The sequence below is a fragment of the Pagrus major genome, chromosome 4 (genome assembly GCF_040436345.1).
Source record: "Pagrus major chromosome 4, Pma_NU_1.0".
NCBI classification, from domain to species: domain Eukaryota; kingdom Metazoa; phylum Chordata; class Actinopteri; order Spariformes; family Sparidae; genus Pagrus; species Pagrus major.
In genome coordinates, this window is record NC_133218.1 from 11,161,868 (window position 1) to 11,189,812 (window position 27,945).

Genomic DNA, 27,945 nt, shown 5'->3' on the forward strand with positions numbered 1-27,945 from the left:
CTTTCCCACCAAGCTTCGTTCATTCTCAGGTAAGATTCCCAGACCCAATAGTGAGACAGACTATGACACATGGCGTTCACATATGGAGCTTCTCAGGAAAGACCCAACCATGTATAATCTTCAGAAATCACGGAAAATCTTTGAAAGTTTGCTCTCTCCTGCAGCAGATATTGTCAAAAGACTAAGCCCTGAAGCTACTCCTGAAACCTACCTCCAACTGGTGGACGCAGCCTTCGGAACTGTTGAGGACGACGAAGAACTTTTCGCCCAGTTTATGAATACTCTTCAGGATCCCGGTGAAAAGGCTTCCACTTACCTCTGCCGCCTTCAAGTTGCTGTGAACCTTGCTGTTAAGAGAGGAGGAGCTGCTGCTGGAGAAGCAGATAGACACATTCTCAAGCAGTTTTGTCACGGGTGTTGGGACAACACCTTGCTCTCTGACCTCAACCTTGAAGAAAAGAAAAATTACCCCCCAGCATTTTCAGAGCTCCTGTTATTAATCCGCACTGAAGAGGATAGACAGGCAGCTAAAGCCACACGTATGAAGAAGCTCACACCGGCAGCGGGCTATGGCAAACTCTCAAAGTGCATGCGTCTGCAGTCAGCAAGCAGAGTTCCAGCCTGAGTCCGACCCACTGACAGAACTTAAACAGCAGGTGGCGTCTCTGCAGAGCCAACTCACCACGCTTATGTCTAAGAAAGCCACAAAGTCCCCAAAACCCAAGGTGAGCTCTGAGCACAGCCAAGCGGACCAGCGCCATCCAAACTTGACCCTAGAGCACCAAGCTGGAAGCCTACCAACTCAAAGACAAGCACCCAGCTGAGACCTTGGTACTGCTTCAAGTGTGGCGAGGATGGTCACATTTCCTCAGCTTGCAGTAACGACCCAAACCCCGCTCTCGTCAATGAGAAAAGGGGTCAGTTGAGAGTAAGGCAGCGCCTCTGGGAAGCTAAAGAACACTCACCAGATAATAGGGATTTTTAGATGGAGTCTCAGTTGCAGGGCAAACTGAGACTGGAGCAGTTCACCAACGCCCTGCTAAAGATAAAAGTGATGTCAAGCCCAGGTTCAGTGCTGTCTTGAACCAATCTAACGTCAGAAAACACCCCTTCAGAGTCCCACAAAAGCTGATTGGCACGAAAAGTACAGGCCAAGTCAGAATCCACGGCAAACAGTTCAGCTGACCGCAGTCACCAAGTCCTTCTATGACCAACACCTACCTGAGCAACAGATCGAGCCACTCTATAACCTTCTGGAAGTTGAAGGGGCCAATGGTCAACCTGTGCCCTACTTGGGATATGTTGAAGTCGCAATCACCTTCCTGAAACAGTTCCTCGGAACTGAATATGAAGTCCCAACATTGGCTCTGGTAGTTCCAGACAGCGGCACTTCAGGGTACCAGATACTGATTGGTACAAACACACTAGATGTAGTGTATGGTATGTGCAGAGAGAAAAGCCCAGCAAGCTACCATCCTGTCCCGAACGGCTACAGGATGGTGCTGAAGGTACTTCAACTGCGACAGGAACAAAGCCATGACAGTAACATCCGACTGGTGTGGATGCAAGGCAGAGACAGAAAAGTCATTCCAGCTGGAGGAACAGTTGTCCTGGAAGGAATGGTGTCAGTCAAAGAGTTCCATACTGAGAGGTCTGTCATCATGGAGTACCCTTCATCGTCTTCTCTCCCTGGAGGACTGCTAGTAAAGCCCTGTCTCATTGATCTACCAAGCAGACAGCCAGGAAGACTACCAGTTGTGGTCTCAAATGAGTCAGAACACAATATTATTATCCCAGCCAAGACTGTGATTGCAGAGCTCAGTGTAATCCAGACCATTCTGTCTCACAAACAGAGCGTGACCAAGCCATCTGAATCAGAACACTCCAAGGCAGCTGACCTAGCCTTTGACTTTGGTGAGTCCCCGGTCCCTCCAGAATGGAAAGACAGAATTACTCAAAAACTGAACAGCATGCCTGAGGTCTTTGCCCAGAATGACACTGACTTTGGAAGGACACACAAAGTCAAGCATCACATTAAACTGTCCAATGAAACACTATTCAAACTCAGAGCTCGGCCGATACACCCACACGACATAGAAGCTGTTCGTCAATATCTACAAGAGCTTCGCTACGCTGGGGTGATTCGTGAAAGCGAGTCTCCATTCTCCTCCCCAATCATTGTAGTCAGGAAGAAGAATGGCCAGGTACGCCTCTGTATTGACAACAGGAATTTGAATCTGCACACGGTGAAAGACGCTTATGCACTCCCAAGGATGGATGACACCTTCACGGCACTCTGGTTCCAAGTGGTTTAGCGTCCTCGATCTAAAGTCTGGCTACTATCAGATCGAAGTTGACGAGGTTGACAAGCCAAAGACCGCCTTTATATGCCCACTTGGTTTCTGGGAGTTTAATCGCATGCCTCAGGGAGTGACAAATGCCCCAAGTACCTTCCAGAGACTGATGGAAAAGTGAATGGGAGACATGAACTTGAAGGAAGTTGTCATTTTCCTGGATGACTTGATAGTCTTCTCGAAAACTTTAGAAGATCATGAAGCCAGACTCACCAAGGTTCTCGACCGCCTAAAGGAGTATGGGCTCAAGCTGTCCCCAGAAAAATGTAGATTCTTTCAGTCCTCAGTCCGGTACTTGGGGCATGTGGTCTCGGAGCGGGGAGTGGAGACTGATCCGGAAAAGATTGCAGCGCTAAAGATCTGGCCAGTTCCTCAGCATCTAAAAGAGTTGAAAGCCTTCCTCGGATTCTGTGGATATTGCAGGAAGTTTATTAAAGGCTATTCAAGTATAATGAAACCTCTGAATGACTTAACATCTGGCTACCCACCTCCTGGGAAGCACCCCAAGTCCAAAGAAAGGAGTGGCCAGTACTATTACCCCAAGGAACCATTTCTGAACCGTTGGACCCCCATCTGCCAACAGGCATTTGAGATGATCATAGGCAAGTTGACAACATCTCCAGTTCTGGCCTTCGCAAATCCTGCACTGCCTTACATTCTTCATACGGATGCAAGTTCCACCGGCCTTGGAGCAGCCTTATATCAGGAGCAGGAGGGACAGCTGCGTGTCATTGCCTATGCAAGCAAAGGGTTATCACGTAGTGAGTCCCGCTATCCAGCTCACAAGCTCGAGTTTTTAGCGCTGAAATGGTCTGTAACAGAGAAGTTCAATGACTACCTCTATGGTAATCAGTTCACAGTAGTCATCGACAGCAACCCTCTTACCTACATACTTACCTCAGCCAAACTCGACGCAACCAGCTACAGGTGGTTAGCAGCCCTCTCTACCTTCTCCTTCATGCTCTAGTACCGCCCCGGGAAGCAGAATGGAGATGCTGACGCACTATCGCGACGGCCCCATGGCAACCTGCATGACGACCCCTCATCTCAAAAAGAGTGGGACAGGATCCGCCAGTTCACACAACACCATCTATCGGATCCAGATAACATTGAGGCTGTGGATCAGGGGGTCGTTCGTGCCATCTGTGAGAGACAACTTGTCTATTGTGCCGATGATGGAATGGGCAGTGATGGAAGTATCTCCCTCGTCAAGAGCCTTGCCATCTCTGGAGATGCTGTACCTGACAGCTTTGAGCAAGAAGATGAGCTCAGAGGGCTTTCCATCGTCCCGCACCTATCAGAGGCAGATCTCAGAGATAGACGGAGAGCTGACCAGTGCATTAAACATGTCATCTCCCAGATTGAGTGTGGCGAGAAACCACCGCCTGCTGTGAGAACTTAGCTCCCAGACCTACCTCTGTTGTTGAGAGAATTGAACAGGCTTGAACTGCGGAACAGCATCCTCTATAGAACACGCCAAGAAGAAGGCAACACACAGTACCAGCTAGTCTGCCTGAAGAACTTCGTGAGATGGTCTTAACGAGCCTGCATGACAACATGGGTCATATGAGAAAAGACCGCACGCTGGACTTCAGATTCTACTGGCCGAGGATGGCCTCTGACATTGAGAAGAAAGTCAAGATGTGTTACAGGTGTGTGCGCAGGAAAACCTTACCTGAGAGGGCAGCACCTTTAGTGAACATCATGACAACACGACCACTTGAACTGGTTTGCATGGACTTCTTGTCCATTGAACCGGACAGAAGCAACACAAAGGACATTCTCGTGATCACAGATCACTTCACAAAATACGCAGTGGCTATCCCAACACCAAACCAAAAGGCTCAAATGGTTGCAAGGTGCTTATGGGACAATTTCATCGTCCATTATGGTATTCCAGAGAAACTGCACAGCGACCAAGGTCCTGAGTTTGAGTCGCGGCTAATCAGAGAACTGTGTGAAGTTGCAGGCATACAGAAAATTCGAACAACCCCGTACCACCCAAGGGACAACCCAGTGGAACGTTTTAACCGCACTCTTTTAGACATGCTCAGCACTCTGGAAAACCAGGATAAGTCACACTGGAAGGACTTCGTGAAGCCTTTGGTCAACGCGTACAATTGTACCAGAAGTGAAGTGACTGGGTTCACACCATATGAGCTAATGTTCGGACGCCAGCCACGCCTGCCAGTCGACCTTGCATTCGGCTTACCTGTCAAAGAAGAGCAACAGAAGTCACACTCCCAGTACGTAAAGCACCTCAAATCCCACCTCGAGGAGAGCTACAAAATAGCTACAAGGAGTGCTGCCAAGGTAGCTGAAAAGAACAAAACAAGGTTCGACAAGTGTGTGATTCCTTCTGCTCTGGACATTGGAGACAGAGTACTTGTCAGGAACGTACGTATTTGTGGAAAGCACAAGCTCACTGATAATTGGGAGTCCACTGTCCATGTGGTAGTGAGGAAAGCTAGAGACTATACAGTCCATCCAGAGACCGGAGAAGGCCCCTGGCGCACACTGCATCGAGACCTCTTGCTCCCATGGGGGTTCCTCCCTGTAACAACAGAAGAGTGTGCACAACTCAAACCACTCAAGTGCCGCAAGACACGCCAGAACACTCGCAGTGACACAAGAGAAGTTAATCAGTCCTCAGATGAGGATATTGTGAGGATAGGTAACCAGATGTATTGTCTCGCGAGATGTTCCAAGACACCATGGTCCAAGCCATTCTAAAGGGAATCTGATGACAAACCTCAACGAGGTGACTGATGATGTTCCAGCTAGTGCGAATAGCTTACCTGATGTTACTCCAGTCAACCAAGTGACACTGAACCAGGACCTACCTGAGAATGAACCTGTGGAAAAGAAAGACCTACCTGAGAATGAACCTGTGAAAAAGAAAGACCTACCTGAAAAGGAACCTGTGGACAGAGAGACAAACTTACCTGACAATGATTTGTCGGATGAGGACTATCCTGAACAACTTCCAGTCCTCTCTGACATGCCAGAATGTGATGAGGCAAATGTCCTTGAAAATGAAGGAGAAGAGGAGATTAAGGAGACGGAGGAACAAGCAGACACTGATGACCTGATCAGGAGATCCGAGAGAAATCGTCAGCCACCTAGGCGGCTTGACTATGCTGAACTGGGAACCCCCTTAGTCACAGTGGTGAAGTCCCTCTTCCAAGGGCTGACTACTGTCTGGAACGACATCATAAGTGAGAGTGAAGTGTCAGCTCATTCCCCTGTTCCGTCCCCTCCAGTGATAACCATTTGAACATTGCCATGTACAGGGACGTGCATAAGTTTGGAGGGGAGAGTGTAACCCGCACAGGGTTACTTGAGTGCAATCCTCTACTCCGCCAGATGGTGGCGCATACACCCCTGGGAATTTTCTAGAAGCACTCGCTTTTCCTTTCTTCCGGTGGAGACATTGCCAGAAAGCATCAAGGACTGGTATTGAAATATCCTCTGAGGGATAGAAATTCATAAAATCTCGTACCAACTATTGAAACATTGTCTGTCCATTAGGTTGAAAGCTGTGTGAGAGAGAGAGAGTTGAGCCGCATGAATCTGTGAGCTCCTCAAGATACCTCCGATTGTTTTTTTAGTGAGGGAGAGATCATCTGAAACCTGACCCTGGCGGTCAGTGGCGAGCCAACCGTAGAAGTTGACTGAATGGACCAAAAGCCTGGTGTGGCCAGCCGTGGCATTTTTGGAAAACAGCATCATCCCGCTCCTTCATTCGAGATACAGATAAGATCACATGTAAACCTACCCGGATAGTGAAAGAACATACATACCACAAGAAACACACACACACCGAGAACTTTCATGGACTCCAAAGGAACCAACTTTAGTTTTCTTTAACTCTGCTGAGAAATCTCACAAAGGGACACTTTCTTTTGAAGTTATTTATTTTGGGCCCCATTATTGTGCGCCTGTGCACTCAGGAAGCCAGCTTAGATAGGCAGGGAATGTGAATAACTGTCTATAATTTTGTATAATATATTTCTCAAACTTACCCGTTTTGTGTTGTCTGTTCTCTGCTGACCTTTACTACTTCAGGCTCCGTAGTCGTGTCTGGAGTCTTCTGAAACCAGCCCGGCTTTGATTCATAGCCACTTAACTTAGTCATTAGTTACACTTATCTGAGACGCGGGTTACACAAACTTTTGTCATGAAGCAGTTTGATTCTTCATATGTTCTCATGAAGTATTTTAGCAACTGACAGTGTAATAACTAATATTCAACATGTGATTAGATGATAATAATTCCAGACAGTGGGTAGGTATGTAAGGCACGATACATGATATGCATGGCCGCCTGGGCTGATCACGGCCATCCTAGACAATGCTCAAGACATGGCTTTCTGCTCTATGCCACGGAGAACAAGGGAAAAGTCTATTTTGGATGGAAGCAGACAGATTTATGATCTATGGCACCACAAATTTGAAAATATCAACAATAAACACACTTAAATGTTGAAAAATGACAAAATCAGCACAGTCTGAGTCAACAATATCAAGCAAGCATGACGCTCCACTTCTGAAATGCTCCCAGTGGGATATGAAGTCGCGTGGAATCAAGTAGTCAGTCAGTGTTATGGTTAGGCCTACGCTTAGAAACAAATCTAATTAGTGAGGGAATCAATAAGATAATTACTAATTGTAGTAATAGTCATAAAATTGTCAGGTAATAACAGCCCACAACAACAATAATTAATTAATAATTATGCCATATTATCTGTTTATATAAACCCATAATTATACCATATTATCTGTTTATATAAACCCCATTTGCCATATTCCTATTATCTTTGTTGTATTGTGCTCCTGCTGCAGCAACCCTTTTTCACGCTTATCAGCGGACAGAACACACCATTTGAACATTTTACATTGAAATAAAGGGTAAATCTGTATAAAGTAAGCCAGCTTGTTTGAATTGGCTATGATGTATTTCTGTATCCAGACGGGTCAGTGTGCTTAGCTGAAGGGTGTGAAGTGAGTCTGGCAGCATATGAGTGGTTTTACGTAACAGTAGAGGCTGCAGAAACAACCTCATCTGCAGCAATAAAGACGTGAGTTTGTGCTCAGGTGGATGGTGAGGATTTTCCTGGGACTCTAAGAGACACCAGAGTTTTAATTTAAACAGAAAAGCAACATGCTTGTCTGCCAGCTGGATGTTTACTCCCATATGTCAACCAAACATGTTTTGTTTATTGGTGGTTTATGCATTTTGGAAAGTCAATACAATACAGTGTTTCAGCAGTGGCTACATAGATAATAGTATTCAAATATCTAAACCTTGGTTGTATTTCAGAGTAAGATCCCTGGAATCGGCTTCTTGAAGATCCATGCTCCTTGGAACGTTCTGTGTCGAGAGGCTGAGTTCATGAAGCTCAAGATGCCAACAAAGAAGGTACTACATCGTTCATTAAATTGCCAGTATGTCAAATGCATATTTACTGACTTTTGTAGACTTTTGTTGCCCTTTTGGCTCTGATACACCAACATCAAAGCGGTTCTAGAGGACCGTTGCATTGCCTCATGTCTTCCGTGTGTTGGCCAAAAGCTGCACTTGAACACACCACAAAGACTACAGCCAGCTGCCAACAAGCTTGTACGTTCTGCACCTGCGTGAAAGGAAATCCCTCTCTGCCGATATACAAACTGTTGTTATGATTAAACAGCATTTTTTTACACCACTCTTGCTAATATACCTTCTAAACAAGAATATGTCTGATAAAAAGTTGCAAATGGCACTGGCGAAGAGGCAGAGAAGAAAAATAAGGAGAATCCCACTAAAATGGGTAAAATCATGGATTCTACAGCAACAGACTTGTAGCGTTCCCACCACAGATAGATTATAAGATATTGTTAAACAGTTGTTAGAAGGGGCACCACTTCTATTGATTAATTAATCGATTGATCAATGAATTAATCATATCAAATGAATAGTACTTACATCTGAAATTGTAAATTCTGATTACATTGACCTGCATCCCTGTCTTAAAGGAAAACACAAATACAATGACTTAAAGGTGCAATATGTAATGTAATTTGCTATTTAAAATTTAACTAAAGTTAAAAAGTTAGCATGCTAACCAGCTAGGCCCTAGCCTAGCCTAAAAGCAAAAACCATTTAAGAATTAGCTCTGCATCAACTCTCAGACAGAGTGCATGAAGATGGTTATGATTTTTTCTGTGGTGATTGTGGGCTGAGATGAGACGAAAATGGTGAGCATGGCAAGCAGACTGTCAGGAGCTATGGAGACAGACAGTACAGTAGGTTCAGTGAAGCAGCTGGTCTCACTTCTTCAGGATGAGTGGAGGCTCAGACAAGGCCTGTCTGAGGCCACAGAGGAGACACACAGTATGAGTTCTCTGGTCTTGTCAGAGTTAGGATGCATGGAGCCAAAAAGTCTTCAAAAGTCAAATAGTTAACTACATAAAAAAGAGGATTAAAAAATGATTATTCATATAGCAAACAGCAGGCTTTGCCCGTGGCTTTTAGGAATCTTTGCAGTCTTTCTTCTCAGTTCAAAGTTAATTCTGAACCTTTGCTTAGCTCTCAGTTAAAAAGTGAAAAACAAAAGCCAAACCCAGTACATGCTTGTTGGCAGCATGGCCAAGCAGGGGTGTTTCACCACGGAGAGCCCAAAAAATGTGATAGATAGTTTTTACCTAACATAAGACAGAAGGCTTTTAGGATGAGGAACATATTTGTTTAGGCAAATATTAATCTCGGCTCATTTGGCTGGAGTCAAGCCAGGAGGATGAGCCAAGAAGAGACAAGAGGCGAGCCCAAAGAAGTCGTAAAAGCAAGAGCCAGCACGTGTGGTAAAGTTTTAAGTCTAGTGGTGTGTTTTGGAAGAAAGGGGATCCTTGGTGCTCTTTTACTGATTATTAACTAATAGCTTTGTGTGGCGAGAGAACTGGCCTCTACTTGAAGGGAAGTCATTTGATTTCTAAATAATATTTGAATTATACGCACTTGCAAATTGAAAACTCACTCAGTCTGTCATCATTATACATGCCATATCAAAGAACCAATGAAAGCACTAAGAGCTTGTAAAATGGATTAATCAATTAACACAGAGTAACAAGTAACATAACAAATGAACATTTTCTTATCTGTAATTTAGGATTATATAACAGTGGAGCCCATCTAAAATAATAAATGATAATAGAACTTAGAACATAAGTAAATCATACTGGTTAACATCAGATACACTCATGTGGTACTGGTATTTCCATATATCATTGTGTTAAAAGTTATTACCAAAGATCAGCAGTGTGATATCCTGTAAATTAGTAGATTTTGAAGCAGAGTTAGAGTTTCATAATATCAAAATGATTACATGCTTTGAAACACAAGATATATACTTACACATTTAAAGAGATTCTGACCATTTCAGACATTTAGGGTGAATAGAAGGCAAAGAAAGACACAGGAAGCAACTCAGTGAGGAATGTGACATATGTATGACTCTTGATAGGTTTAAGACACAAGGATGAGAATGCAAAGTCCATGGTTGGAGGGACAAGGCAAGTCATCTTAGTTCTGTTCCTAGTCTTTCTGGACATCCTTCCTCCTTGATGTCAGAGGTCATTGGGTCTGTGTATGTTTCTGTGCACTCCTACACAGGCACAAAGAGCATTTAGATTACACCATCAAAATGTTTAAGAAAGAATTTAGTTTCTTAGTATCGCTGCCGTGCTAACTGGTGAAACGTGTGAAAATGAATCTTCCCTCTTCCTCTGTTTATTGCGTTAATGTAGTGTTATAACACCCAAATTAAGCCATTTTGTGGTGACAGCTCTGACAATCCTTTGAGTTTAAATTTAATACAAATCCAATGGCGATGCGAAATGGAATTTTAAATTAAAAAACCCATCAACTTCAATAATTACCAGCCGCGACAGCTTTGGCTAGCCATTCAAGGGCTGCACTGGAAAACCTGACAGATTACCTCTGCTCTCTGATCACATCTAAGTACAGCAGTTATAATATTAGATCACAGGACATTTGAATTTCTCAAAAAGAAACTATAATCCTCACATTTCCAGCTGAATGTAGTTCTTTTGCCTCCTCTGCAGGTTTACGAAGTGAAACAAGGCAGCAACCTGGTGGAGAAGATCCGACTGTTCATTCACAAAGTCACAGCTCCTCTCCACCCAAAAGTCGACGCCAACCGGCCACAAAGTGTCAAATCTCTCTCTCACCCCTTTTCCAGAGAGAAGCAGCATCTGTGAGTAAAATCTCTGCTTTAAGACTTGGTGCCTTAATTTGGTTATGATCCTTGAAAGCTGTCACATGGCTTGTTGTCGAAATTGGACTACTGTCATCAGAGTAGGCAAAGTAGTCAATAGAGCAATATTTCTGTGTGATTGGAAAACTGTTTTGCAAAGGGCAAGTTAGTAAACCAGTGAATATGAAATCTAAGAGAAGAAACTCAAACTTTAGCATTTTGTCTTCAGAGCATTGGTCTCCATATTTCATGTTGTTTCACATCTGAGCAGGAGGAGGATTTGGAATAGGCAGCTTTACCCACACTTTTAGTATGGAGACAGTACAGAGAAGTAACAACCACAGAGGTGTAAATTGGAACAAAAAACAAGCCTATCAAGCTGTGTGACTCGAACATGGCAGGAAAGCTGAAGCGTGACGCTCTCTACTGCATTCTGCTGAGGCTCCCTTCCCTCAGCTTTCTCTCCTGTGAGGAAACAAACACATCTAGCCTGAATCACAAAAGTCATTTGCATTTTCTCAACACTGTGTTGGATGATTTTGAAAATAGCTAAAGCAGTGACTAACTGGATTAACTACAGACAGGAGTCATGACTTCACTGATGCCTCCTGTTCAGTCCCAACATGTGAAACCACTTTAAATGGCAGTGATTAGAGAGGAGAAATGTCTTTGCATAAATCCCTGCCTGCTGGGATGTATGGAGGAGAGAGTGGGCAGTGGGCAGCTATATTTACAGCTCTGAGTAACAGCTAGCAGGAGGTCTCCCTCCACATCTCCTCCATTATTTCATCTTCATCAGTTGTGAAAACACTCCAGCCCAGTTCCCTGAGATTTAGCCTAGTTACAGATTACAGTGTAAAATGTCTAGGTGACTAGGTGTTCATTGCTTCAACATTTAGGAAATTCTTGCATTGAATTATGTAGTTTTTTGAGGGAATATTGATTTTTCTCCAGGACTTAATGCCAGTAAATTATTAAATTAAAACCCCCAAATTGGAGTATTACTATAAAATGAATGCTGTCTGGGACTTCAGATTATGGCAGCATAGGAGAGAGATGTGAAATAGAAGGGCTTCCATATTTCACATGGATAACTATTTGTTCACGTCAATAACCACTTTACCACTTAAGCCAGAAAACAGAAAAACAGAAATAGAAAAACACTATTCCTGGACGAGTTGGTCACGGAGTTGGCTAAACAGCCATACTCTATCAGTTCTCTGCAGGTGTTGGTGGATGTCAACTCCTTCCAGGCACGGCTCACCACAGTTGAAAGTATGACCAGAGAAAACGTAGAGAAACTCACCATGGCAGTGGTAGTTGTTCGAAACCTGCAAGCTGACAACTCTAAGCCCCTGGACCGAGTTGATGACTTAGAAAACTGGTCAAGAAGAACCAACTTACGAATTGTAAATGTGCCAGAAGGTAGTGAACTGGACAACCCTGATCAATGTGTTTAAAAAATGCTAATGGAAATCATGGGCCCACAAGTGTTTGACAAGCACCCTGACCTCCAGAGGGCCCACCGCTCTCTCCTCCCCAAGCCTTGAAGAGGAGCTGCCCCCAAAACCATCTAAGCTTCTTTTCATTGGTACCAAGACAAAGAATGGGCTCTGTGCTGGGCAAGACAACATCAACTTTGCTACCGAGACAGCATCTTGAGACTTTACCCAGACTTCAGTGCTGCCCTATCTAAAAAATGTTTAATGAGGTAAAGGCCCTGCTGTACTGCAAAGGAATACACTTCAGACTACTGCAGCCTGCCGTTTCACACTCGTAGAGAGAGAAAATGTTACTTTCAACACACCTGTTGAAGCTAGGCTCTTCAATGAATGGTTCACATAGACTGCTGTTAAAACATTATTATTGTTAACATCATGAGATTTTCTACAAACATTGTGCGCGATCGGGTCCTCGCTACACCAGTGATTTTGACCGTCTGATAAAGAGATTATATAATAATTACAGCCACGGACTCCTTCAGCCTGGCAGCCCCCGAGGCATATTGGAAGACGGAGGAATCACAAGAATTCAGGGCATCCTACATCCTCCCAGCAATGCAGTTTTATTGTACATGGCTCTGTTGTTGCGATGGTTTATACCTTCAGTGACCCACTCCAATAGGATACTGTATAGTTGAGTGAAAACCATGTAGGTATGAAATCCTTGTTTAGTTGCTCGTTCCCCTCTGCTACAGTTTCCATTAAAACATTGATATGATGTGCATATTAACATTAGGAATAACAGGAACCCCTATAGGTAGGTTAGTTATGATGATGCCTATTCAGAGACGTATTTCACAGCTTCCTCAGTTGGGGAGACAAGCTTTCGGGTGAATGTTTATACGTATTATTCTATGCGTACTTTTCATTGTACTATTCTTTTTTTTTTTTTTTTTTTGCACAGTTTTTGTATTGTCAACGTGTGCGACAAAAAGAGGAAAAAAATATGTCTGTCAGTAGGAATATCTGGACTGTTTCAGTGAAGACCAGCAATGATACTGACTAACTGACAAGATGTCCAGTCATTTTGATAAAAGACTTTCTGTTCATACATTTCAAGTGCTTTTCTTTTAAGAAGTACCGGTTAACACTTCTTTTACAGGTCTGCAAAATTCATGGTAAGTAGGTAGCAACATATTTTTGAAATTGTATGTGTGTGTGTGTGAGAGAGAGGGAGAGAGAGAGAAAGAGAGAGAGGGGGAGGGGGGGGAGAGCGTGTCAGAGGACATGACAAAGAGCTTGATTGTTGAAATTTTAAATATATTGTTAGGTAATTACCACCTACTTACCATGAAATTTCACGACCTGTCAAATGAAGTACTACAGAATTACCTTTATATGTACAGAGTCTTACTGTTGTCACACATTTTTTTTAACTCATGCTCACAATAAGTATAACGTACAGTATCAAATGTATTCTCGCACATTTTTTTCCCCCTCATGACACTTGCATGGCTCTGCAGGTGCAAATGGTTTTAAGGAAAATGTAAAGTCACCTGGTTTACAGTTTATGTCCACACATTAACATTCTTTAAATCTGTTCTCCCACAATATCTGTCCATGACAACTAGTTAAGTTCATATGGCAGAAAATCACAAATAACAAATTAGCCTTGAAGAGCTTTACCATTGACTTTATTTGGTCATTTTATTGCCTTATGCCTGTAAGTATATTTCTGCAGTACAGAAATAAACTTAGTTATGGTTATTATAATCTGTACAGCATAGAACACATACAACACAACTTAAGCTTTGTAAGACATGCTACATTAACTGTGGATGACAAAATGCAAAGCTGCAAAGCTAGGCTAGAAGCTAAACTAGGACCCAAGTTTAAGGCAGCAACAACAGGTCACCCCCTTACCCTAACATTTTCTAAGGTGAGGTAGAAAACCAAATATGATGTAGGCTAAGCAGAGAAAATAGAGTCAGGGTTAAAACAATAATAAGGAGCGAGTCAGGGCCTAGACAGAGGTTACTGTGGGATAGGTGGAGTGCAAATTAACAAGAGCTTAACACTGCAGATGTTGACTGACATTCATCTCACCTCTCCTCTCTTCTTTTTTTCCAATATGTACTGTGAAGTAAAAAAAAAAAAAGATCAGTCTACTCAATCAGGATCTACAACTAAGACTAGACCTGTTTTGTTCTGTGTTGCCAGATTCGATCTGTCTGACAGGGACAAGTTCTTTGACACCAAGACCAGAAGCTCAATAGTAAGTATTGGTTTTAATAGATGAGCGGTCGGAAGGTGAATCCTTTTGGAGGACAGAATGATAAAATAATAAATGATATTTAATATATAATATATAATATTTCTTCCAGATAAAAGAAACAGTGTTGCTTTAGCATGGTGATAGCATGTGTGTGATATGTTGCATTTATGATTATAAAGGCCAGCCTTTTAGTGATCACATTTTAAGTTCTTGTTTTATTTTTACTGTGTGGTAATACTGGGGGTTAGACTGAGATTAACAGAAAAACATCAGCCTCTGTGTGCATCTGTAATACTGGACATATACAAGCATGTGCATATACAAGCATACACTGTATTATGACATTCATTTATGTGGTTTAAATAATTTAACTTTTTCCAGTAGGTGTCACTTGTATTTCCCTTTGCATCATTTATTTGAGCTACAGAGACATTCAGAGAGAGTGTGTGAGTGTGTGAGAGAATATGTTGGGAAATCTGAAGTTACTGGGGAGGCTTTCCTCTTAATACTAACAACTTTTTCCTTTCCAAGTCTTCTCTAACATTTGGTAACATTAATTACTGAATCATTTTGAAATAAAACATGAGATAGAACTAGGAGTACTAGTTCCACTTGCATCAGATCGCTTACCATATACAACTCTAAATCATAAATATATCATATCTGGGCAGGCCCAAATTATATGTAAATAGGCTCCCACTTCATTATTATTACACAGTGTGCAGATGGATGAGACAAAGTTGGAATTGGAAGTGCTTTTCTGGAGGTCACATAAACTATGTTTAAAAATAATCATCTGGTAGTTATAATTTGGGATGAGAGCGCTACATTTTCCAAAACACTTCAAATTAATCGACTCCTGCCAGTTCTTTAAGTTAAAGTCAACATTCCAGATCTTCAAAACACCCGTAAAGGTAACTCCTTGGAACTTTCTGCAAATCAAGGATACAAGTACTTAACATTTGGGTTTACTGATCATATAATTGATGAGTTCATGTATGAGAAGAGCATTTTTCCACTGATTTCCATTAGCTTGAATAACTGACTTCAGGTGTAAAAAGAAAAAGGAGGTTGATGGTAAAGAACAGTTTTTTGAGAGATTTTCAAAAGATCTTAGATCTTTCTTATTGATAATAGAGTGTCAAAAAAGAGTTTGGATGATGCATTTAGACCAGGAGGTTAATGGTCCAGACAGAGCAACAGAATCCCACTGCCTATGGTCGGAGAGAGTTGGATAGAGTGAGATATAATGGAGCTAAATTTCACCTGGTACTTCTTATGAGACACACAGATCACCAGAGCTTCATCCAATTCGTGAGGAGCAGCTATGCTACGTTCAGTTATGAGCCATGCTGTATTTTTTTTTTAATGTAACAGCATAGCCGCGACACCCTGTACTCCCTATTGTTTACTTGCCATCAATATGACTCCTGCTTCTATGTGACTCTCATGAAAAACTGATAAATTCTGTGAATCTGCATCATACATGTGCTGCTGCATTGACATACATGCTTACACAGCATTCGCATTGCTTGGCTAATGACTGGGAAATGTGATTGGCTTCTCATTATTGGATGGAGCCGCTCAATCACAGGAGACACTGGGTTCCAGCTGAGCTCCAGCTCTCATCAGCAGCCTCTCTGAGGACAGATAGACACAACTCATCGGTTTGCCTGATTCCTTCTCCCTGTAGCAATTTCTCCTGTTATCATACAAATAAATGTTAAGCTTATTCTCCTCCTCTACATTCTCATGTCTTAAAACTGAATCTGCTTGGTTCAATATTTTAATGTTTTGTTGTATCGTCAGGTCTATGAGGTACTGAAGAGGACAAGATGCACTAGAGCCAAATACTCCATGGGTAAGGCCTATATCTCTAGTATAAGGGATACGTCAATATACAATTAACCTGGGTCCTATACAGCATAATGACCACCACAGAGGAGTGCAGGGAGTAGGATTAGCTCCGCCATCGCCAGCATTTTTCATTGGGTCCCTACCGCCCTGGGCCTGAAAACCCCCCAAAACCCTCCAGGAGGTCAAAAGCTTCTGTAGTGTGTGAACACCAACACTCCCTGGTACACCAAGCAGAACCAGCTACCTTCATGGTTAACTGAGCTACAGTAGATACTTTAGCAACAAGTAAAGCTATCTGTCAGTCAGGAAAGTCTGTCAATTGAGGCAGAGCAGTCAGAGGACATCAGAGGGAAAACCAGAAGACATTTTGTCTATTAAATATGATCCAGTTTCATCAAAATCACAGATAGTTGATGTTGTTTGACATATAGTGCCAAACATTGGCACTATATATGGCAACGATCTGGTACATAACTAACAAGAAGTCTGACAGGGCGATGAGCATGAGATAATCACACAGATTTTAAACAATCCCGGATTTGTTTGGATAAAAAAACAAAGTAAATCGTATCACCCACACTGTCTGTTATAAACATCCATCACAGTTTACAAACAGATGTTCTTGTTTAGCTTTTATCTACTGTTTTTGCTGTAATTGTGTACAAATAGTTTTACTGTATTATGAGTAATTTATTTCAGGTCCGCTCATTTTCAGTTTTACCACCAAATAAAGTAGTTTATATGTAGATAAACTGGTGGCTTGTTTACAACTTGTCATTTCCTGGTGGACTTTTTGTAGTAATGTTGCCATGTTCCCAGATCTCAGCCACTACTGTGGTGGATGAAGTGTTATCATAGCCAATAGGAATAAGAACAATGAATAGAAAAATAAGACCTAACTTGTACAAAAAACAGAATTATCCTTCAGTTTCAATTAAAATTAAAGCTGCAAGCAGCGATGAACGGGCCCTCGCAGTCCACGCGCGTCGGGGCGTGCTGCTGTCGGGGCGCGCTGCTGTCGGGGCATGCTGCTGTCGTGACATGCTGCTGTCGGGGCTTCTACTTGCAACAACTGCCATTGAGGAAATGAAAGTGAAGGCAGTCAAGCTGTCATTTCGTCATTTAGCAATAAAAGCGCCACCTATTGGTGGATATGCACCGAATTTGGCACAAACCTTCATGTGGGCATGGAAGACAAATCAAAAAAGTTTTGTGTTAATCGGACTGTATTTCATCAAGATATGCAAGACTGTGTGGTTTACCACAACGTGCAGGAAATTGTTGTTTTATATTTTGGTCGTTCTTTAGGCTATCACAATTCTTTTAATAACTTTTTGTCAGGAGAGTCCACAGATGCTGTATGCAAAGTTTGGTGCAAATTGGAAAAATTGCCTGGGAGGAGTTCGAAAAAGTAGGTTTGCGACATTTGGCGAATTTGCGAATGGAAATTCAGTGCGAACATGGGCGTGGCCTACATCACACGGTTCGGCTGTATTCAGGGAACATATAGATATAATGTTTAACGATGTGCACCATATTATGTGGGAGTAATTAGCAAAAAACGTTTTTTCTTGATAATAGCGCCACCTGCTGGTCATTTTTGGTGTGTGAGTTACAGGGGCCAGTCTATACCACCCCTATGAATTTCATATCCATAAGTGTTATGGTGTGGGCACAGTGCCAAATATAAAATGAAACTGCCACCAGAGCGCCACCTAGTGTCAGATCGGTAACCCCTTTGTCAGCTATCGTCAGAAGGGCAGTGGCAATGAGTGTACCAAGTTTTGTGTTAATCCCGCCAACCGATGTGGAGATATAAAATACTTCATTTTAAATAGCGCCACCTAGTGGTCATGGGCCAAGATTTTGCACACAGCCTTAGGGGCTCATGGGGAAGTAGTATCCTGAGTTTCACGTCATTTGGACGCACCAATGTGGAGATATGCAACACTTCCTGTTGTGACCCGAATCCACAGGAAGTTGTTATTTAATAACTTGAGTATTCTTTGGCATATCAAAATTCTTTTAATAACTTTTTGTCCAAAGGGTCCACAGATGCTGTGTGCAAAGTTTTGTGCAAATTAGTGAAATTGCCTGGGAGGAGTTCGAAAAAGTAGGTTTGCGACATTTCGCGAGCTAGCGAAAAAAAACGCCAGCGCAAATGGGCGTGGCCTCTATCAGGAGATTCAGCAGAATTCACAGAACGCGTGGATATAAGGTTTTTGAATGTGCAACAAAGTATATGGGAGTTATTAGCCAAAACACACTTTCCTTGATTGTAGCGCCACCTAGTGGTGAAAATTCTGAACGACACCAGATTATAAAATTTTTCGCCAGGTCTGATCTATATTCCAAGTTTGGTGACTTTTGGGGTATGTTCAGCCAGTGAAAAATGCGATCATTACGGACAAAGGAAAATAATAATAATAATAATAATAATAATAATCATTACAATTACAATAGGGTCCTCGCAGTTTCACTGCTCGGGCCCTAAAAATTGAAAGCCCACCATGAAGTCTTATGTTGGAACTCCAAAGAGGTAATATAACATCAGTCATGCAGTATCCAAGTTTAAATGTGGGTGCAATTTTCTTCGGCTGAGTTCTACACTGATAAGTGTGTGTGTGTGTGTGTGTGTGTGTGTGTGTGTGTGTGTGTGTGTGTGTGTGTGTGTGTGTGTGTGTGTGCGTGCGTGAGTGCGTGTGTGTGTGTGTTTGTGTGTGTGTTTCTTCCTGGTTTATAATCCTGTTGAATATGCCTACTCATACTTACAGGGATCACCAGTCTGCTGGCTAATGGTGTCTATACATCTGCATATCCTCTGCATGATGTGAGTATCACCATCCCCTCATGGCTTGAGAACGCTTAATCACTTGTTCTTTATGTAAAGCATAGAAAATTATTCCAATTCAGTGAGGTTCTGATATTAAATTCACCAAACTTTCTGCTGCTTGCACTCAGTAATCTATGTAAAATAATCTTATTTGTGAGTAAATTTACTCTCAGGTGTGTGACAAATGACAATTAATAAGTTGGTGTTAAATTAAAGGCACAATTTATTATATGCATGATGAACAAAGTGAATTAATTGAAAATTTAACAAGCTGTGTGTGTGTGTCTGTGTATGTACATGTTTGTGTTAAAGGGAGAGATCGAGGGTGTGAATGCAGAACCTAATGACAGGAAGGTAAGTAGCACCAGTCAATAAATTGAATCAGATGTCAATACACCAGCAGTCAATTAACAAATGCTCATCTATCAGCCCCAAGAAAATGGAAATAATTGATTTTAGAGTTTTAATTTGATCAATTAAAGGGCAACTCTTTATAGCATGAGATACACACAAACATTGTCACATCATGTATTTTAAAACAACCCATAACAATAAAATGACTGAATGATGTGTCAGCTCTCAAGCTGTTTCTTACCAGACATTTTCCTCAAAGATTCATGTTCATGTATATTTATGGCCAAACTCAGAGCCAAGAATATGATTAATGTAAAATGAATGTTTATTTATAAAACTAGGTGGCTCAAACTGCTTACCCCTTAAAATAAAAATATTTAATCAAAAAGACTGTGGATACACAGTACTGTAAGTGACTATCATTAGTAATTGCACCATTAGGGATTGTTGTAAATAATGATTGATGAGGCATAACAGACTATCATGCTAACATTACAGCATCTTGTATGTCTGTTCCTTTTCCTCCTACTGTACATGAATAAAATTAACTTGGCAATTGGCAGGAAAATAAGAACACATGCTGTGTCTGAAGTCATATCCTCCCATGCTAACACTCTCAGTAATTATACTGTAGGCTGTGTGTCACTAAGGCAACAGCCTAATGTCTTCCCCTCTGTTATTCTCAAGAAACAGAAAAGCTTTAGCTTGATGCTTTCAAGTGCCTCCACGGCAATATACTAGAAATCACAATCCCATATCAGTATACATGTTTAAGATATAGGTTTTCCACAGCTGTAGGAATGAGAGTGCTGAGATTCCAGGCTGAACATAATCGTGGGCTTAATCTGATCGGTCCTCTGGGCCTGTCTCTCCTGGTTAAAAGCCTACACTTCTCATCTCGCACTTCACTGCTCAGCCTGTGAATTCAATGTATTATTGTGTTGTCAGTGTTCCACAGTGACTTATGTGCTTTTAGCTTTGTGGTAGTCGGAATAGAGCGTGTACACAAATGCAGTGGATTGGAATGTGGCCTGTTTATAAAATAAATGGTGATCTGGTGTCAAGCCTGCAGGTTTGTTTTTGACTGCATTGATTTCTTTTCACTCAGCACCTCCTTTTGAATGTGTGATATAACTGTTGTGGTCTCACTCCGAAAGCTAAGCGTTGTTGCATGTGTAAAATACGTAACTGTGAATGTGCTGCATCAGTGGATTTATAAGACATATGCAAATATGATAGCAAGTATAATTTATGTATATGTCTTTAGTGTATTAGAGAACTGGCTGTGATGTACAGTGGTGCACACAATTATAAATCCTTTAAAACCCACAGTCTAATATCTGACCAGCATAAATAAGTAAGAGCTTGTCATTAAAGCTGGGGTTAGTAAGATTGGAGAAACCAGCAAGAGCAAGCTTAATTTTGAAACTATCCAACTGAAAAACAATACATGCTAAATAAAGACATTTGCTGCCATGGCTTTTCTTTGGCTCAGGACTGTGCTTTGAGTTAGCTGCTGAACAGCAGGCTCAGTGGCTGTGTAGCGAGCACATTATTGTCATCACTCACTATATTGTATTATAAGGGTTTCTGAATACAAATATTTGGGTATCTGGTTGGATCAGAAACTCGCATTTAAATTTCATATTAACACACTTGTTAGCAAGCTAAGACAAAAAATGGGTTATTTATATAGAAACAGAACTACTTTCCCCATGTTCTGTAGAAAACAGATAACTGAAGCTGTCTTTTTATCTGTCCTGGATTATGGTGATGTTATCTAAAGACATGCCTCTGTCTCCACTCTTACTCCACTAGAGTTGGTTTATCACTCCGCCCTCAGATGCTTTCCTGGTGACTGTTATTCCACTCAGTGTATTCTATATGAAAAAGTCGGATGGGCACCTTTAACAGTGAGACGTGACAGCCATTGGTTTCTGTTTCTTTTTAAGTCCTTTATATATGCCACCATATATCAGCTCTTTATTAAACTGGTCATCGAGTCACTATTCAACACGCTCTAGTGATTGTATAATGCTCCAAGTTCCCCAGGTAAACACTACATTTGGGAAAACTGCTTTCAGTTTCAGTGCTCCATACACTCAGAACATTTTACAACGTACATTCAAACTTGATACAGTTATACCTAAAGGTCAGTTTAAGACCTTGATTTCAAACTACTCAGCATTTGAATGTAACTACTTGCTGTCCTGTATGGTTGTCTGCCATTTATCTTCTATGCACCTCTGTTTTATTTGTGTTGTGTCATGTTCGTTTGCAGTTTCTTGTCATTTTCAAGCACTTTGTCCATTTTATTTGTATTCTGTCATATTGCTTCTTATCTGTTATCATTACTGTGTACCCATTCTGTTTATTCACTCTGTGATTATGTTCGCTGTTTCTGTTTGTTATCACATTTTTGCACCTATTCTTCTTTTATTTGTGCTCTCACCATCATTGAAAATGAGGGCCTGCCCTCAATGATTTTTCGAGATTTAAATAAAGGATGAATGAATGAATGAATATGAAACTACATCATGTCTTAATCAAATGTAAGAAATCACCTAACATTATCATATAACAATTGTAAACAATGAACATGCCTAATGTAAGTACTCACAACTGTTAAGCTAGCATGTTAGCATTGGGAAATGTTCTTATGTACAGGTCAGCATGTTTCTTTTGGTAGCAAAGTGACTTAACACTAGAGCTAAATCGAGTCAATTCATTAGCTTCATTACCAAAACTTAGCCTCACTGGTTCCAAAATCAATAGCTTAATCATAATAATAATTGCTTGGTACATCCCTACATAATACTGATCAAATGTAAAACAAAGTAGAAGGAACTGAATGTATTTAGAGGATAGACAGAGAAACACAATACTTCTGTTATAGAATATACATTTTATTGATTATATCAAGGTAGACATAGATGGTTTCTTTTATTTGCTTTAAATACAAACAGCATTTAAAGCAGATTCACTAAAATGTGCAGACAAACTATAAGATAATGGCGTTTCTCTCATATATTATATAATGTATGAGTATTTATGGTAATTATGGCCTCCTGTATCTCTTCACAGCTGCTATACGAGGAGTGGGCCAGCTACAGTGTCTTCTACAAGTACCAGCCTATTGGACTCATCAGGTCAGATCCATAGCAGTGCTCTTCGGGTGAATTACAAACACATTTCCAGAATTCTTGCAATATGTCTGCCACGGCTGGTGCTCTCACAGCAGTATGAACTGCCTCCACAAGCCTGCAGGCAGGAAAGATAGATGAGGACTCTCACAAGCTAATTGATGCTCCGCTGATGCTCTACAAAAGCAATAGTCATGAGCTGAGCTGACTGTGGTCCAGGAAAGAGAATGGGAATAAGAGCTGAATCTGATGTACTTCCTTATCAAACCCACCAACCTAAGGGACTGTGCTACTGATGTTTCACATTACAGATAACAAGCATAATCAATTCATCATGTCAGCAGTTTATGGTTTCATGTTTTATAAAATGATGCCGTTTAAAATACTGCAGAAAGTGTGGTTATGCAGTTGTTGGAGGAAGTGAGAGGTTTATTTTTTCTGACGTTCCAAAGACAGCAGGAAGGGACAAATCTTTTTCTGTTGACATATGTTACCTAATCATGTTGACCATGAAGTCATTTGGTAAAGGTAAGGTATTACGTGATTTGATTAGACGGTGACGTATTGATGTTTAAATATTGCACCTTTGTCTCCTCCAACAGGAAGTATTTTGGTGAGAAGGTTGGACTGTATTTTGCCTGGTTAGGAGTCTACACACAGATGCTGATCCCTGCAGCCATCGTTGGAGTCATTGTATTCCTCTACGGCTGTGCCACTGTTGACGATAACGTACCGAGGTACACAACAGACACACACACACACACACACACACATACAAATCTTTGTCGATGCTTTTGTTTTGTTTTTGTTCAGCTATTGCTAAACTTTATGTATTTGAAAATAATTTTCTTTTTTTTTCTTTTATGTCTGAAATAATGCTGTTTTCTTTCTCTTTTTACTGAGATTGGCCATTTTTTTGGTTTATATTTTTACAGTTGTGTCAAAAATCCTTCAAATAAGACCCAAATTAGTGTGTATCTCCATCAAAGTCAATTTGAAAACTTGTCAAATCAAATCAAATCAAATCAATTTTATTTATTTAGCCCAAAATCACAATCACATTGCCTCAATGGGCTTTACAGCCTGTACAGTGAACAACATCCTCTGTCCTAAGACCCTCGATTCGAGTGAGGAAAAACTTTTAACAGGGAGAAAAGATGGAAGAAACCTCAGGAAGAGCCACAGAGGAAGGATTCCTCTCCCATGACGGACAGACATGCAATAGATGTTGCATGTACAGAAAAGAACAACAAGATCACAGTTTACAAGTTGCACTGACAGAATATCTGATACAAATGATATGATATATGTAAAGTGTGTGGATCCAGGAGGTCAACTGAGCAGGACGAGGCATCACCAAGTGGTGCCTGAGCCACATGACCTCCTGTCCACCGTGGTGACCTGGAAGAGGGCAGGCCACACAAGATAATTAGCAGTAAAAAAGAAAACTTTTTGCTATTTTACAGAAATACAGACATAAGGAGATAGTAAAACAGAGGAGAGCAATGATCCAGCGGAGTCCAGGGTATGGCAATCCAGAGCCGTTAATATGTGAGGCAACGGGAGCCACACGAGACAACAAAGTCAGAGAAATGCAATGTTAATCAGAATGAATAGATTGTTTCTTGTCGGCAAGACAATGTGAATTCTAATACTATAGGTAAGAGACTCATTGAGACTAAGATCAACCCATTATGACGAGTTAAATGTTAAATCAAAGAAGTGAGTTTTGAGTTTAGATTTAAAGGCGTCAGTAGAAGCAGATTGTCTGATGTCAGCTGGGAGGTTATTCCAGAGGAAGGGGGCCCGATAGGAGAAAGCCCTGCAGCCAGCTGACTTCTTTTTAACCCTGGGAACCATCAGGAGCCCTGAATTCTGAGAGCGTAATGCACAATGTGGAATATGTGATTTAATGACAGACATGTACAACGGGGCAAGGACGTGTACAGTTTTGTATGTCATCAGCAGCACCTTAAAAGTCTGATCTGACATGAATTGGGAGCCAGTGCAGTGAGGCTGATGTAATATGATCAAATTTTCTTGTACGTGTTAAGACTCTAGCTGCAGCATTTAAACCATTTGAAGACTTTTAGTGCTCTCATGCGGTAGACCTGATAATAAGGCATTGCAATAATCCAGCCTAGACGAAACAAAGGCATGAATCAGCATCTCTGCGTCAGCCGTGGACAGGAAGGACCTAATTTTAGGTCTTTGCGATGCTGTTAAGCAGGGTTGCCTATTAAGCAGGGCTGTATACATAGATAAAATAACATATAAAATGTGATAAAATATTATTTAAATCAGGAGCTGTCTGATCCTTGAGTCTGTAAACAGGGCTAGGAAACACATTTAATGACACTTTGGATGGTGCTGTGGACCGACCTTGGTAGATATCTGAAATGTCTTGTCTTTGGCAGAGGTTGTGTTTACTGTAAACATTTTCATTTATGTTTTAGCTGTCTGTCCATCCGCACTTGAACTGTACCAGCATGAAAAGCTGATGGCACTTTCAACTTTTACAACTTTTATTTTTTAAATCACATTCTACTCAGTGAACGAACATCATTTATTTGCAATAACTTTCCCGTGCTGTAAAAAAAAAAAAGTGAAGTTTAGCATTTTGACTTGTCTCACTGATCGCACATTTCCATGAGTCCAAGATATTATTTTCTGAAAAATACCTTAGAAAGCTTGTTTCCAATGCAAATTAAGTTGCCACAAGAATTTTCAAGAATCAAGTGCCTATGAGTACTGAGTAGTCATGGGTCATATCTTCAACATGTTTCGTGACTGCGTCTTGCACAATTGTGACACTATAGCACTTTCAAAATCTGTCCACAGACAGAAAAACAGATTAACATCAGCCAAAGTACTCAAAATCCCTTCTCTGATAGTTTCCATAGGTGTCTCCAGTACCACATGATGACAGACTCACAATGTGAAAACATTACCAGCCAACACTTTTGTAGCTTGTAATACATTATAACCCACTGGCAGTTTAGGAAATCAATGGCACACAAAATAACTTGTTGAGATAGAGATCTCTTGGGTGAATCTTTATAAACACCAGGCTTAGACTGCACCCTCAAAATAACTCCACCGTTTAACATAAACATACTCTAAAGCTTTAGACGTCTTGCCACACCAAGTCATTACAGGCTTTACATACACAGAGCATGGCAATTAGTGTTTGGCAATATGATGATACAGTGTATATCATGAGGCAATAGAATTTTCAGGTTCATTTGTGAATAAACCCAAAAAACGACCAGCTGGTGCATTATCCTAGACACATGTATTCATATAAAAAAAGAGATGGTCACACTCAGGGATATGTCTTTTGATTAGTCATCTGTCTGGCAGTACATAAAACTTCTACGGCCATCCAGCCTTCATCAGTGTTTTGACCGTAAGAGATTTTGCCATGCTGTTTAAACTGAGGTTCCTCTCCATTGAATATTTTAGGGAGCCATAATGAGCAGTGGTTAAAATCAATGAGTATAACTGTTTAACAGCAAAACTAGATTTGTTTTTAATTTTTGCTCCACATTGATGCAATAAAAGTATCCAATGCAACTTCTCATAACTGGTGACCCAGAACTTATCAGTGAAAAACAGACACAGACACAAAAACAGTAAATAAAACAAAGATTACTTTTGACCATAAAATGTTATGTTATGTTATGTTATGTTATGTTATGCTATGTTATCTTATGATGTATTATGTTATGTGTGTTGTGTTATGTTATATTATATTATGTTATGTTATGTTATGTTATGTTATGTTATGTTATGTTGTGTTGTTATGTTATGTCATGTTATGTTATGTCATATTATGTTGTATCATGTTATGTTATATTATGTTGTGTTGGGTTGTGTTGTGTTGTTATATTATGTTATGTCATGTTATGTTATGTCATATTATGTTGTATCATGTTATGTTATGTTATGTCATATTATGTTGTATCATGTTATGTTATGTTATGTTATGTTGTGTTTGGTTGTGTTGTTATGTTATGTTATGTCATGTTATGTTATGTCATATTATGTTGTATCATGTTATGTTATATTATGTTGTGTTGGGTTGTGTTGTGTTGTTATGTTATGTTATGTTATGTCATGTTATGTTATGTCATATTATGTTGTATCATGTTATGTTATGTTATGTTGTGTTTGGTTGTGTTGTTATGTTATGTTATGTTATGTTATGTCATGTTATGTTATGTCATATTATGTTGTATCATGTTATGTTATGTTATGTTATGTTGTGTTGTGTTGTGTTTTTTGTGTTGTGTTGTGTTGTGATGTTATGTTATGTTATGTTATGTTATGTTATGTTATGTTATGTTATGTTATGTTATGTTATGTTATGTTATGGCTTGGAATAATTCATCTCTTCCATCCCTGTTTTGCCAGTATGGAGATTTGTGATCACAGGAACAACATCACCATGTGTCCACTGTGTGACCGCGCCTGCAGCTACTGGAAGCTGGTGACAGCGTGCGGCACAGCTCGAGCCAGCCACCTCTTTGACAACCCAGCCACCGTCTTCTTCTCCATCTTCATGGCCCTCTGGGGTAAGGACACATTCACATCCAATCAAATAAACAGCAACCAAAGACTCAACAGATTAGCATTGCTGGAAATGTTCCAGTTAATAGATAGTAATATTTAATCCATCCAGGGCAGCTTTGGTAGAGATGTAATACACCTGAAACGCCAAGAAATTTACAATTGGAATCCACAAAGGTAGCCCCTGAGTACACACTGAGCTGTTCCGCCTCTCATGTCCTGCCAAACTGCGCTGCCATCTGTTAGCAGCAGCAAGACTTCAGACCAGTGAGGTGCTATGTGAGGTGATGAAGCTAGTCACAGACAGAGTCACAGCTCAGCAGCCATCAGGATTCACTGTAGACCTGATAAAGGAGAATACCATCAGATAAATTATTGCATTAGTGAAATGGCAACATGAGTGTGCTTGTATACAAATAGAAAGTACTTCATCATGATGAAATTTGTAGCCTTATCGTTAATAACAAAGTATTGTATATGTATCATAGCCTGATCTTCATTCTCTGTGCCATAGAGCTCTGTTGTTGTCCAAAGACTATTAAAAACACATCACTGAGCCACTCTGTTGCACTGGGTGACATGTTCCTTCATTACCTTCAACACACACACTGTAAATTATTTTGACTCAATCCCATATACAATGTCCTGCTGTTCCAAGCACTCACTATTGCACCAAATGTCAATTAATCCACCACTGAAAATAGTAACCCAGTGGCAATGCCAGCTGTTTCAGGAATGTATTAATGAATGACATTTTCTTTTAATGACACAAATATATAGCATGTGGTCAGTTTCTTAAAGATCTACATCAGGAACCAATGGGTTTTTAATCTGAGAGCCACAGAGAGGGAAGGGAAGTCA

General features: G+C 40.8%; 1 protein-coding gene across 1 annotated transcript in view; it reads left to right on the forward strand.

The window, feature by feature from the left end:
- Positions 1 to 27,945, forward strand: part of ano1a (anoctamin 1, calcium activated chloride channel a) — a 65,532-nt gene that overhangs the window by 18,605 nt on the left and 18,982 nt on the right. The window contains exons 3-11 of the mRNA XM_073464614.1: positions 7,677 to 7,775; positions 10,457 to 10,608; positions 14,271 to 14,325; positions 16,135 to 16,186; positions 18,957 to 19,012; positions 19,328 to 19,369; positions 22,454 to 22,518; positions 23,115 to 23,249; positions 26,929 to 27,089. Of these exons, the coding sequence (XP_073320715.1) occupies positions 7,677 to 7,775; positions 10,457 to 10,608; positions 14,271 to 14,325; positions 16,135 to 16,186; positions 18,957 to 19,012; positions 19,328 to 19,369; positions 22,454 to 22,518; positions 23,115 to 23,249; positions 26,929 to 27,089 (817 nt within the window). The remainder of the gene's footprint in view (positions 1 to 7,676; positions 7,776 to 10,456; positions 10,609 to 14,270; positions 14,326 to 16,134; positions 16,187 to 18,956; positions 19,013 to 19,327; positions 19,370 to 22,453; positions 22,519 to 23,114; positions 23,250 to 26,928; positions 27,090 to 27,945) is intronic.